This window comes from Oncorhynchus mykiss, chromosome 21, assembly GCF_013265735.2.
Source record: "Oncorhynchus mykiss isolate Arlee chromosome 21, USDA_OmykA_1.1, whole genome shotgun sequence".
NCBI lineage: Eukaryota > Metazoa > Chordata > Actinopteri > Salmoniformes > Salmonidae > Oncorhynchus > Oncorhynchus mykiss.
In genome coordinates, this window is record NC_048585.1 from 45621540 (window position 1) to 45634753 (window position 13214).

At 43.5% G+C, this 13214-nt stretch overlaps 1 protein-coding gene across 2 annotated transcripts in view; it reads right to left on the reverse strand.

Moving 5' to 3' along the window:
- Positions 1-8341, reverse strand: part of LOC110500569 — a 40510-nt gene extending 32169 nt beyond the window's left edge. Inside the window, exons 1-18 of one of the 2 annotated variants that reach the window (XM_021577980.2) lie at positions 8185-8341; positions 8041-8096; positions 7780-7869; positions 7421-7548; positions 7177-7320; positions 6994-7065; positions 6719-6895; positions 6405-6501; positions 6026-6240; positions 5695-5848; positions 5398-5606; positions 5136-5253; positions 4786-4991; positions 4573-4690; positions 4303-4469; positions 3555-3637; positions 3290-3403; positions 2964-3035 (exon numbers count right to left, since the gene is read on the reverse strand). In XM_021577980.2, coding sequence (XP_021433655.2) covers positions 3029-3035; positions 3290-3403; positions 3555-3637; positions 4303-4469; positions 4573-4690; positions 4786-4991; positions 5136-5253; positions 5398-5606; positions 5695-5848; positions 6026-6240; positions 6405-6501; positions 6719-6895; positions 6994-7065; positions 7177-7320; positions 7421-7548; positions 7780-7869; positions 8041-8096; positions 8185-8207 — 2178 coding nt within the window. In that variant the 5' untranslated portion in view covers positions 8208-8341 and the 3' untranslated portion in view covers positions 2964-3028. Of the gene's footprint in view, positions 1-2963; positions 3036-3289; positions 3404-3554; positions 3638-4302; positions 4470-4572; positions 4691-4785; positions 4992-5135; positions 5254-5397; positions 5607-5694; positions 5849-6025; positions 6241-6404; positions 6502-6718; positions 6896-6993; positions 7066-7176; positions 7321-7420; positions 7549-7779; positions 7870-8040; positions 8097-8184 lie in introns of those variants that run through there. The other variant, XM_036957975.1, reaches the window with a different exon arrangement.
- Positions 8342-13214: the final 4873 nt, after the last annotated feature.

Sequence of the window (13214 nt, forward strand, 5' to 3'; positions counted from 1 at the left end):
TTTTCTTTTGAAGCCAGGAGGCGGCTAGTATCAGCTACATTTATGCCTTTACTAGACTATTGGGGATACTTTATATATATATACATATATATATGCTTCTGCTCAGTGTTTGAGGTCAATTGACACCCTTTACCATGGCATTTTGAGATTTATTTTAAACTGCAAAACCCTTACGCACCACTGCACTTTGTATACCAGGGTTGGCTGGCCTTCTCTAGTCACTCACTGGTATACTTTTATTTATAAAGCCATTTTGGGTTTACTACCATTTTATTTGTAAATTTTTATTGTTCAAAAATGTGGTGGGTACTCTTCATTCGCTGGACTTTATCCTGCGAACTGTTCCAAATGTCCAAACTGAATTTGGTAAAAGGGCTTATGTACTCTGCGCCATCGTCTTGGAACGCCTTACAAAATACTTTTAAACTGGAAGAACTTGTCCTGATTGGTATTTTTAAATTACTGATGAATGATCTTGAGTCTGATTCCTTGACCTGTCAATGTTAATTTACTCTTGTGAATTCTATGGTTTTTACTAGATTACTTGTAGTTTTTCATGTTTGTCTGTAATTTTTGTAATGACTTGGTGCTACCTATCTTGGCCAGGACGCTCTTGAAAAATTGAGATTTAATCTATGAGCCCTTCCTGGTTAAGTTAAATAAAAAATCCTTGTTAGCCTTTAACCCAACACTGATATTGTCTGTAATTCATGGTTCATTTTGGATACATTCGTAGTCACTGTAGGGATGACGGTCTATGCACTTAAAGCCTGCGATTGTTGGTGGTAAACTCAATGGCTGCGTATTGTCATCACAGGAGGCTGCTGAGTGCAAGAAGACTTTTAATGTCTGGAATAGAGCAAATGAAACAGCTGGAAACCATGTATTTGATACCATTCTGCTCCAGCCATTAACAAGCCAGTCCTCTCCAAATAAAAAGGTAAAACAAACCTCCTGTGAGTCATGGATACCGTCCTAAGGTCATGATTGTGTTGCTCATATTTGGTTTAATAATTATTTTATATTGGATGAACCGAAATATATCCCAAGCTGTGCTAGCGAAAGTCTTGTAGCCTTGCATTTGTGTCGTCCTACCACTTCCATATTGAGCGCATCACTGGTACTTCCTGTTTGAGCTTTTGTTTGTAAAACAGAATCATGTTTAGATTTGCTGAAGGAAGGACCTTATGCGTAATGACTCGGGATGATCCAGCTGGGTCTGCGAAGCACCGCAGGAGAGAACGTCTTTGTTCTGCTGCAGGTAGCCTAGTCGTTAGAGCGTTGGACCAGTAACCGAAAGGTTGCAAGATTGAATCCGAGCTGACAAGGTCAAACATTTAAGTCGTTCCGCCCCTGAACAAGGCAGTTAACCCACTGTTCCTAGGCCGTCATTGAAAATAAGAATGTGTTCTTAACCAATGTAAAAAAATAAAATGTTGATGTTCCAGATTGCTCTGTGGGAGGGAGGTGAGAAACACCAAGAATCAGACAACTCCGTCTGTCTGCCCACTGGAATCCACACCCATGCCCACTTCATCCACCCAGCAGACTTATGACCTGATGCCCTTGCCTCAGCCAGATCCGATGTCCATCCACAAGCATTCCAGTGATCCTACACTCAGGCCACCTTAAAGTATTGGCCCTTTCCACTGCTAGGCTTACCCACTATCGTAATTTCAGTTTACTTGACACCAATATAATAACCTTGGTGTTCAGGCTACTGTATGGCTGTAGCCCACAAAACACCCTAAAGAAACAGAACTGTTGGGACTAGAGATAAAAGGAAAAGCCTGGTGATAACTTGGGGTGCCCCCCCCCCCCCCCCCCTAATCAGATTTACATCTACCCCAATCCAGGTTGGGTGCTATGGTACCATAAGAGTCCTGTTAGAAGTTGAATGGTGGGGTACCCACCTGTTTAATTGCCCCTTTTAAAAAGGAAATGTTTTTTTTTTACAGGGGCAGTGATCAATTAATTTCATTACCATTTCTGTAATGTAAAGTGTCTCAAAGATCCTACATCAGTCGTAGTCTTCCAATTCATTAAATGACAAGGCATTTTACCAGTCCACTTAAGCCCAGTTTGCACTGGCACTTAAAAGGTCCAAATAGCTGGCTCAAAAAATGCTCAACTTCACGCTGGGTCAAGGGGCGGCAGGGTAGCCTAATGGTTAGAGTGTTGGACTAGTAACGAAAGGTTGCAAGTTCAAATCCCCGAGCTGACAAGATACAACTCTGCCGTTCTTTGAAAATGTTCTTAACTGACTTGCCTAGGTTAAAGGTTAAAGAAAACTGGGCTGCACTGGCCCAGGTTAACTGGTGCCAGCTTGATTAGACTTAGGGCTGTGACTTCACAACAACCAAGCTGATCACTGCTAGACACTGACAAAGTTTAGCTAGTGCATGGACAAGCAGTAGTCATACATGGGGAATTACCACCACAAATCCATCCTTCATACAAATGTTTTCACTATACAAAACAGACCCTTCAGCCCTTGAATGCTAGCAAGTCAGTTAGAAGATGGCAAGTGAATTCCTGCTAGGTCATATTGAAAACTAGCCAGAGCATATCAAATCTGTCTGGTTTGCTAGGTGGCGAATGCCATGGCAAGCAAGGAATTAAGCTAGCAACACTAACCATTTAGTTAGTGAACATTAGCAAGCTAAATAGATGGATCAGTCATGCCGCATAGCAGGAATTTGGGGTAAAGTGAGAACATGGTAAATTACTCAAGTCAACATCTTGCTAGCTACATTAGTGACTCCAGCTCATCACATTGTCTACCTACAGTAGCATCATGGCAATCTAATTTCTGGAGGCAATGGAAATAACATTTGAGTTAATCCCACCCTGGGTTGACTTCAGAAGTGCCAATGTTAACAGGGCTTTAAAGTGTTACCCAATTAGAATTAACTTGGGGTATAACCCCCAAACTGAATGAAGCCACATCAGGACAAGCTACAGAGATTTGCAAGATATATTTATTAAGACATTTACACTCAATACTCTTAGCAGCATTGTCACTTCATTAGTTCCTACAGAGAGAGGAAGAAAAAGTTAGCTCAGTTTGAAATGTAACACCATACTAGTCGTCATAAAATTGTGTTGCGTGACTGGTGTGGGCCTAAAGGTTAATTTCCAGTTTAGCCTTAAACTGGCAGGCATTTCTCCCAGGGGTCACTCCTGTTTGAGGTTGACGGTATAATGGGTAGGCTGAAATAATGTGTGGACAGTAAGGAGTAAATTTCACCACTTTTCAGATGCATGACACCAAGTATTGAACACTTACTTTACAGGGACTCTAGTCAAGATGGTGCCAAATCCTGGTGAGTCTGCTTCAAACCGCCGATACGCAAACAGCTTGTAAAGGCCACTCAGTGGATAGACACACCGCACAGTCACCCTAACGAGAGAACAATTGAACATAAGTATACATTAAAGCTACGAGTGCCTTTAGTGAGAGTTAATGACTGATGAATATTTATTGTACTTTGTTGTTTCAACCAATGAGACAGTATATTATTAGTGAAGTCATGTACACAAAGGTAGTATACCTGGTTGAGACTGGTGCTTCCACTGATTGGCTTGTATGCTCAACGGTGATCTCATTTTCATAGGTAAGGTGCTGGTAATCAAACTGCAACACAAGAGGTAAAAACAAACCTGAATTTATGAATTCAACCATTAACCTGTTGAAAGCCATGTCTAAACGCTTACAGTTCTTTTGTTAGCCCTCATGAGAAATCAAGACAAATTAATACTTAAACTAAGTAGTTGGCCTGTATGGTGAAAGTTCCTAAGTTAAACCAGGGTTTCCCCAAAACTCAGTCCTGGGGCACATACTTTGCCCTGGCATTACAGATTCAAGTACCAACTACGCAAGCTTTGAATCAACTGTGTAGCACTTGAGTTTTAAAAAATATTTTTTTTAAGTACCAGGGGCCCTAGAATAAAGTTGTGAACACCGAGTTAAGGCACACTAATCACTTGGACCGTCTCTGTACATCCAGGATATTCTGGTATTCAAATTATTTTGCCAGATTAGGATATGGGGCAAAGGTGGTGCTTAAATAATTTAAGTTAACAGGTTAAATTAAGGGGTTTCAGCCGAGTCCTTTGGTAAGGACTCAAACCGAAACCCCAGAACTGGACCCAGAACTAAAACCCACAGCTGACCAAAATTGAGCTAGATTTTAGTTAGTTAAGATGGAAGAATGCTGGAAATTCCATTTCAAATAACGATCACTCGTAGAGCCTGGTTGCATTTATGACTCTAATTCTATGGGTTGGACAGTGCTATACCTGGACCCTGGTTCCACAGGTGTCAAGTCTAAAGCTAAAGAGAACCCTGGTGTCATCCATCTCTTGAGGCCTGCAGGTGGAGTCCAGGAGGGAGGATCCGCTGGGTTCAGATCCAGGGATGGCCAAAATCACAGACACCACTGTCATCACACCTTCAGTGGAACACACTGGAGAGAGGAAGGCCTGTTAGTGCTGATCAACCCTATAAAAAGAGTCACCAGGCAAAAGCAAGCGACGCTGCAGGTTAATATCTGACCAACTAGTAGTTACCTATGATCTCAGTAGTCTGGAAGAGACAAGCTTTGGCCAAGGAGCTCTTGACCTCCAAGGTCTTCGGAGCTCTTGAGAGAATTTCAAAAGTGCCACGGAACTGCTTCAAATTGATGTCCTAGGAAGAAAAGAGCAGGTACATTTTAAATAATTATAACTCCTACTTGATCGAACGACGAGTCAGTTTAAGCACTTGACCAATGAGCATCTCACCTTATAAGTGTAGCCAACAGAGAAGAGGGGCACTTCCAGGGTCAGACTCTTGCTGTCATTCCGCATAACATAGCCCCGCTTGGCTGCCAGATTTGTGGTCAGAATGTAGGGGCCAACACCCACCTCCCACAGGTAGTCAAACGGCTTATGGTCCATCTGGAAACGGATGCTTTTCTCGTTGCAGACGCCTTTGAAGACCGGAGGAACTGAGAAGAAACAAATAGTTTAGTCAGTAGTGACATGACGTTAGGGGTAAACATGGGGGAAGTGTAGAGTGGTTGGTTACTGGGCTGCGTCATCATACCATCGTGCAGCCCAGGTCTTATAGTTGAAGGTTGAAGTCAACTTACAGACATCATTGAACTGAGCCACGACTGAGGCCAGGTAGAAGTACGGCTCCGCCTGAGGCAGGATAACCAACGTGTAGTTGATGTCCAACAAGTATTCGAGAAGCCCCTCTGTAGGGTACTATGGACAGGAACACAACACCAATTAAGAAACAGTACAAAAGCCTTCAAGTCACCATTGGAGAAAGTTGAGGTCAGGAACCCCCTCTTCTCCAATGTTGAGGAAATGCCGAGACCACAGTAGCTAATATCATTGCATCATTACCAGCTTGTGAATAACGGCATCAAATGGCACCCTGAGAATGTAGGCATGTAGGGTACTATTGGGCTGGGGGACCATGGTTATGACAAGGCCACTTTTAGTCGCCTCTAGTATGGTGAAGTTGTGACCATTGAGCTTCACAGCCACCAGGTCAACATCGTAGGAGAGGTTCCCCAGGTAAACAGTAAACACACGATCCTCAAGGACTGTTTCTGTGGTGGGAGAAGGACAACAGGGTCATTAGCAATCATGACCATGGAGCTGAAGATGCACTTCGGATTGGCAAGTAGAACTCCTTACGGTTAATGATGGAGAGGTGCTGGATCAGAAGGGGTGTGTTCATGGGCCTGTGGAGGCGGAGTCTGGTCTCCACACCACTGTCATCCATGAAGATTTGTTCATAGTAGAGACGGACCACATAGAACTCATGGTACATGTTGGCCATCACAAAGCTCTGGAAGAGTTGAAACCGTTATGAAGCATCTGCCATTAGGTTATATGGTACAAAGTAGAATATTCAAGGTGTACAGAGGACATGAGTGACTGAAGCCATTTGCAGATTCTCTGCATCAGAATACAAGGTAAACATCTGCATGTGAAAAGTCAGATGCCGGCCTAGTAAGCTACTGACTTTTCTGTATCCTCCGGCAGCGTTGAAGGGGATGCTGATCTGGACAGTGGTGTCACTGATGTCCAAGCTATAGCCTCGTGCTGCTGTGTTGGCCTCATCCAGAAGCTGACCATCCACCCCCATTGAGATATTGCTGCTCTCTAACCCAGAGACCAGCGGGGAGAGCAGAGTGGGGGTCTGCCAGACCAGCCCCACCCCATCATACATTCCTTCATCTGGAAAGAGGTTATACATAGAAAGGTTAAGACTGATGAACACTTCCTGGTTTAGTGATCAGGTGCAGGTGAAAATAGTCACTAGATTACACCATCACTAATGCTTGGCCCATCCAGCCCTTTGAACCTTGAATGGTCAGGGCTGATAAGTCACTGAAACTTACCAGTGCTGCAAGCAACCACCAAGTTCACCATGATGACCACCCATCTTTGCCTGGAGATCAGTATCGGATAGACCACCTCAACCAACGTACCATTCACCTGGAATTAGATAATGATTTGGTACCTGCCAACAATACAGTATGAAGACAACTGAAAGAGCTATGTAAATAAATCCAGCCTAAACAAGTTATATTTTAAGAGATCCTACAGGAAAGCAAGAACCTACCCATCAAGGCATTTAATGTAATTTGAGATGGGAAAGCCTCGTGCCAGCATTGACACATACCCAAGATAACTGCATCCATTTAAATCTCACCATGGTGACAGACCCCATGACAGAACCTGGCGTGTAGGGTGAACGGAACACTAGCCTCCCCTGGGTGAGGTAGAACACGTAGCCCAGCTCCCGAGCCTCTGAAGGGGACATGGGAGTCAGCTGCTGCCCTTCCTGCTGGAACATGACCTGCCAGGTAGACGTGGCAGAGCTGTGGGCCTGATGGGGAACAAGAGACAAGGCATGCATGGTGGTATTGGGGACAAACTGGTGGAGTTCATCTAAATTGAGAATTTGCCAAATAGCCTTTAGCTTACTTCAGCAAGGGCAGCAGTCCAGTCATCTGCTGTTGTACCAGGTAGACCAGACACTTCACCCCTCACCGACACCTACAAGGGAATATAACAGACCATACTCCTATAAAAAGGTTAAGGATAGTCTAAGCCAGCATCAGCACAAATATAACCCTGGATGCACAGTCTAGAGCCACATATTAGTACCTCCATATAGTTCTCCTCACAGCTGACTTCTCTGGGGGACCAGGGTAGAGGGAGGGAGCAGGTTGCATTCACAGAGTAAGTGGCGTCTCCTCCATTCGCATCAATTGTGATCAAGTTAAAGCTAAAAGTGAACACCTCATCGTCCTAAGATACAAAAACAAGACCTTCAACTTTAAGATTTGCAAAAAAAGTGTTTAAAAACCCTTCTAGCTTTGAAAAGATCATCATGTGCGGTGATATGAACCTGGTTGTCAGTGTGGCAGGAGAAGTAGGAGGCTCTGAGTTCAGCATGGCCAGGCAGAGGGAGGATACTGAACATGTAGCCACACTCTGACCCATACTGCTTAGTGATGGGGTGAACACCGTCAGCATCTAGATGGGGAAAAGGATCGGGCCAAATAATTTGAATGTCATTAAGTTGAAATTGTATTTCTTCCTAAGTGGGCCAACAGCACAGTGAGAGACTGCAATATACTGCAGTCGTGCGGTCAGCACCAGCTACCAAACCCTGGCCAAGACATGTTAAGATGCCAGGTTCATGAGCGGACCAAACCTGATTTCAGGCCCATTTTACATCACGATTAAGGTTAAAAGCCTACTTACCAACCGCTTCAAAGCGAGGTTCGTTCCCAGCGAATGAGAGTTGGGTTGTTACCAACAGGTATCGATCCCGACACACAGTCTCAATGGCCCCTATATACACACACACACACACACACACACACACACACACACACACACACACACACACACACACACACGGTGAGAATCTGAAGGGTGGAAGCTAAATGATTCTGACCAACAATTACAAGTGTCATATAGCTTGTATAAAAAAGGCTCATTGACCCAATTTAAGTTCCTTACCTCTTGGAAGGTCAGAACATCTTACACTAGGCCATACAGACAGGAGTACAAATACTCTGTAAGAAAAACATTTGCACAGGTCAACAAAGTGTGCCAGTGTCAAAACACTAATATCAAAACATTTATGCCCACCACCAAACTTACCCCAACCAAATTCCAAAAGCCATTGCCAGTAATCAGTAGAAGTGTCTAACCCTAGCCAGGAAAAGCTAGTAAACTACACCTGCACACTAACATAAACCATGTGCTGACAGTATCCTGGCAGTTGATGAGTGGCACATTCTCTACCTGGCACTTGTATATAGGAGTGGTGCTTTGCTTGACCAATTACAAGCTTTCTGGAGTTAATGTGCAGGTAATTCATTTGATAATTGGGTCACATGGTTGGGCAGTTTACCAGAGCCTAAGGGTGCATCTCAACAGTCTAATGTGGATTCCTCTCCTCATCTCCTCTCATTCCCCCCTTCTTAGGACATGTTTTCCATCTCCATAGTCTGCCATTTATATGTATACATATCATTTCATGTTCTTGGTACAGATAAATCCTTGACTTTGGGGAATCACTTTGTTGACCTGTGAAAAAATGACTGGGGGGGGGGGGGGGGGGGGGGGGGTAAAGTCGAACAGCTTTTTCAATGGGGTTTTCAAGCTCCAAATGAAGATTTACTTTATAATGGAAAGGTAGACTAAGTGAGATGAAGTTGCCATGAGCAGCACCACAGATATTGGGTGCGTTCGAGTGGTAAAGCAACCAACTGTAGACGAAAGTCAAGGAGTGAATTCGGGGGAGGTGCATTTGCGACTGACAACAGTTAGACACTAATGTGGTTTTCCAACAGCAAGGCTCAGATCAACATGGCAGTGTTGCCACGGTTTATAAAATGTTTTCTTTAGAAAGTTTGAAACAAACATGTATCCAACCCCCATATCACACACTCACAAACTGAAATCATAATATAAAATTGTGTACACATTTTACAATCAATTAGTGAGAGAGCCTCAAATATCACATGTATTTGTATATATCTACTGTACACATAAATCACAACAAATTGGTTCCTGTTTCAGTCATGTCTTTGGTCACGTTCACGTGGGTCCATCAAAAACACCGTAATGATTGGTTGACAATAAAGCCTCCAACAATGCAGGCGATGGCTGCAGAATGAAGTTGGTGAAGAGCAACTACAGGAACTTGTAGTCAACTGCAGTCAAAACTTCATGACCTTTGATCACACCATTGTTATTTCCAGAATGCAACACACTTTGAAAGGCAGTGACCAACGATGGTCACAGACTTGACAAAAGGGATCCTCTCGAACGCACCCATTGACATGCGCAAGACTTTGCTCTCACAGTCACACAGAGGCTCCATTCCAAACACATAATTTTTACCCCCTCAGCTCTTGCGCTAGCCACTTTCCCTCGGGGGAATCTCTGTCGAAACCGGATGCAGTTTGATTGTCATCTTAAGTGGAGGTCCAATTCACTTACGTTGCCTGCCTCGGCCTTCAATTTAGCGAGTGAACAACTTTGGTCACTTGCGGGGTTGATATGACCCACAATTCAATGCGAACTGTAGCCACATCAAACTCTGGTGGCCACGAAGTGTCGAATTTAATGAACAAAACTGCAATTTCGGCACGTCAGAAAAAAGTGTGAAGCTAGCTTGCTAAAAAATAGACATTGATTTTAACGTTGGAAAATTGTCTGTCTCGTTGTGAGGAACCTATAAAACATAGCTAGATTCTTAAAACATATTATTTGGAATTCTGACATTTATTGGAATAAATGACCAAACTATAAAACTAGCTAGGCAGCAGTGAAGGCTCCTCAAAGGAGAAAGGGGAGGACCATCCTCCTCTGTGAATTTCATAAAAATGAAAAAAGTTATCACTTTTAGATAAAACTATACTAAATATAATCACATCACCAAACAATTGACTACAACACACTATTTTGAAAAGAATGTCTACAGTAGCCTCAACAGCACTCTGTAGGGTACCGCCATGGAGTAGCAGGAGGACAGCTAGCTTCCGTCCTCCTCTGGGTACATTGACTTCATTACAAAACCTAGGAGGCTCATTGTTCTCACCCCCTTCCATAGACTTACAGAGTAACTATGACAACTTCCAGAGGATATCCCCCAGCCTATCAGAGCTCTTGCAGCATGAACTGACATGTTGTCCACCCAATCAAAGAATCAGAGAATGAATCTAGTACTAAAAGCATAAGCTACAGCTAGCGAGCATTGCAGTGTATACAATGTGGTGAGTAGTTGACTCAAAGAGAGAGAAAGACAATAGTTGAACAGTTTTGAACAAATACATTTCTTCCTAAATTAAGGAGAAGCAAGAGAGAGAAATAGAGAAGGCTTTTTCATTTTTTTCACTTTCAGTTTCACTTACTTAGCTAGAAAATGCAGCTAGCTAGTTTATCCTACTGAAACACCCTGCTCAAACAGAGGGATGCTATGTTAGCTAGCTGCCTATGACTATCCAACACAACACTGGAACTTTTCCAAGTCAAGGTAAGCTTTTGGTATTACTAATTTATTGCCATCAGGCCCCACCGGTGTAACTGCTTACTGACTGTACATTAACGTTACTCCATGATTGTAGCGGGTTTACTAACTCATTAGTTCTATTAGCTATGCTGACTATGACGTTACTTTAGCTAATATGATGACAATGATGTAGGCTGTGTGTAGCGGTTTGGTTTGGAAAGGCTTTTTTGCCTGGTCACATACAGCTGATGTGTTGTGCATTGAAGTCCACAAGGGAAAGGACAAATTGAAAGGAGAGCGAATAGAAGGAATTCAACGTGGTTGCTATGAAAGTGAAATGTGTTTACATATGATCAGGTGTGTATTCATTCCACTGATTCTGTTGAAAACGTTTCTTAAACGAAAGCCGGAAGCAAACGGAACAAAACAGGGATAAACATACCTAAATTTGTCCAATAGAAACTCTTGTTTGCAACTGTTGGACTAATGATTACACCCTAGATCAGCTAGATGCAGACAAGAGTGTGCAAGCTGGTATTGAATGTCACTGTCTGTCCAAGTGTCACTGTCTGTCGCCTCAAATTTGTCTCTCAACCTGCGTGCACTTACGTTGTAAACATTAATTCATAGGCTAGGTTGTAGCAACCTCGTGATGCGTATAGGGAAAATTTGAGTATCATGTTTAACCTCGCACTTCAATGCTCCTGGTTGTTGCTGAAATTGACCCATCTATAATTGACTCATCTCACTGAGTCTACCTTTAAACCTAACCTTTGACCTGTCCCATCACCTTATGCATTGGCGCCCCACAGTGGAAAGAAGTGACATCCCAAAAAACACAAAACCTGTCTCCTAGCCTCCTACACATAGGCTTCTTTCTGTACATGGGCTTGCTCCTACCTATCTTTCCAATTTGGTCCTGCCGTACATTCCTACACGTACGCTACGGTCACAAGACGCAGGCCTCCTAATTGTCCTTAGAATTTCTAAGCAAACAGCTGGAGGCAGGTTTTTCTCCTACAGAGCTCCATTTTTATGGAATGGTCTGCCTACCCATGTGAGAGACGCAGACTCGGTCTCAACCTTTAAGTCTTCACTGAAGACTAATTTCTTTAGTGGGTCATATAATTGAGTGTAGTCTGGCCCAGGAGTGTGAAGGTGAATGGAAAGGCTCTGGAGCAACGAACCGCCCTTGCAGTCTCTGCCTGGCCGGTTCCCCTCTCTCCACTGGGATTCTCTGCCTCTAACCCTATTACAGGGGCTGAGTCACTGGCTTACTGGTGCGCTTTCATGCCGTCCCTAGGAGGGGTGCGTCACTTGAGTGGGTTGAGTCACTGACGTGATCTTCCTGTCTGGGTTGGCGCCCCCCCCTTGGGTTGTGCCGTGGCGATCTTTGTGGGGCTATACTTGGCCTTGTCTCAGGATGGTAAGTTGGTGGTTGAAGATATCCCTCTAGTGGTGTGGGGGCTGTGCTTTGGCAAAGTGGGTAGGGTTATATCCTTCCTGTTTGGCCCTGTCCGGGGGTATCATCGGATGGGGCCACAGTGTCTCCTGACCCCTCCTGTCTCAGCCTCCAGTATTTATGCTGCAGTAGTTTATGTGTCGGGGGGCTAGGGTCAGTTTGTTATATCTGGAGTACTTCTCCTGTCTTATCTGGTGTCCTGTGTGAATTTAAGTATGCTCTCTCTAATTCTCTCTTTCTATTTCTTTCTCTCTCTTGGAGGACCTGAGCCATAGGACCATGCCTCAGGACTACCTGGCATGATGACTCCTTGCTGTCCCCAATCCACCTGGCCGTGTTGCTGCTCCAGTTTCAACTGTTCTGCCTGCGGCTTTGGAACCCTGACCTGTTCACCAGACGTGCTACCTGTCCCAGACCTGCTGTTTTCAGCTCTCTAGAGACAGCAGGAGCGGTAGAGATACTCTTAATGATCTCCTATGAAAAGCCAACTGACATTTACTCCTGAGGTGCTGACTTGCTGCACCCTCGACAACTACTGTGATTATTATTATTTGACCATGCTGGTCATTTATGAACATTTGAACATCTTGGCCATGTTCTGTTATAATCTCCACTCGGCACAGCCATAAGAGGACTGACCACCCCTCATAGCCTGGTTCCTCTCAAGGTTTTGTCCTAGGTTTAGTCCTTTCTAGGGAGTTTTTCCTAGCCACCGTGCTTCTACACCTGCATTGCTTGCTGTTTGGGGTTTTAGGCTGGGTTTCTGTACAGCACTTTGAGATATCAGCTGATGTAAGAAGGGCTATATAAATACATTTGATTTGATTTATCTAACACTAACACTTAAATTGAAACTGAATAATATAAAAACGAATGATAAATGTTTTATAAAACGTGAACTACATAAAAACTAGCAAAGTGGATTTGAAAACTAACTGAACTAAACTGAATTTCAAATAAAAATCTTAAAACGAAATATGTTTTTAAAATACTTAAACTAAATAAAAACGAGTAAAGCGGATCTGAAAACTAACTGAACGAAATCATTTTTTTTTTTAAATCTTAAAACGACTAGAAATAAGAACGAATATAAAAACACACAACTATAATAACCTTCTAGCACACACTCAGGTTGCTGTGGTAACACAGTAATCCAGGGAGAAGTTGAATAGGGCTGTTCATCTCTTTAGGGACACAGCTGTAGTCAAA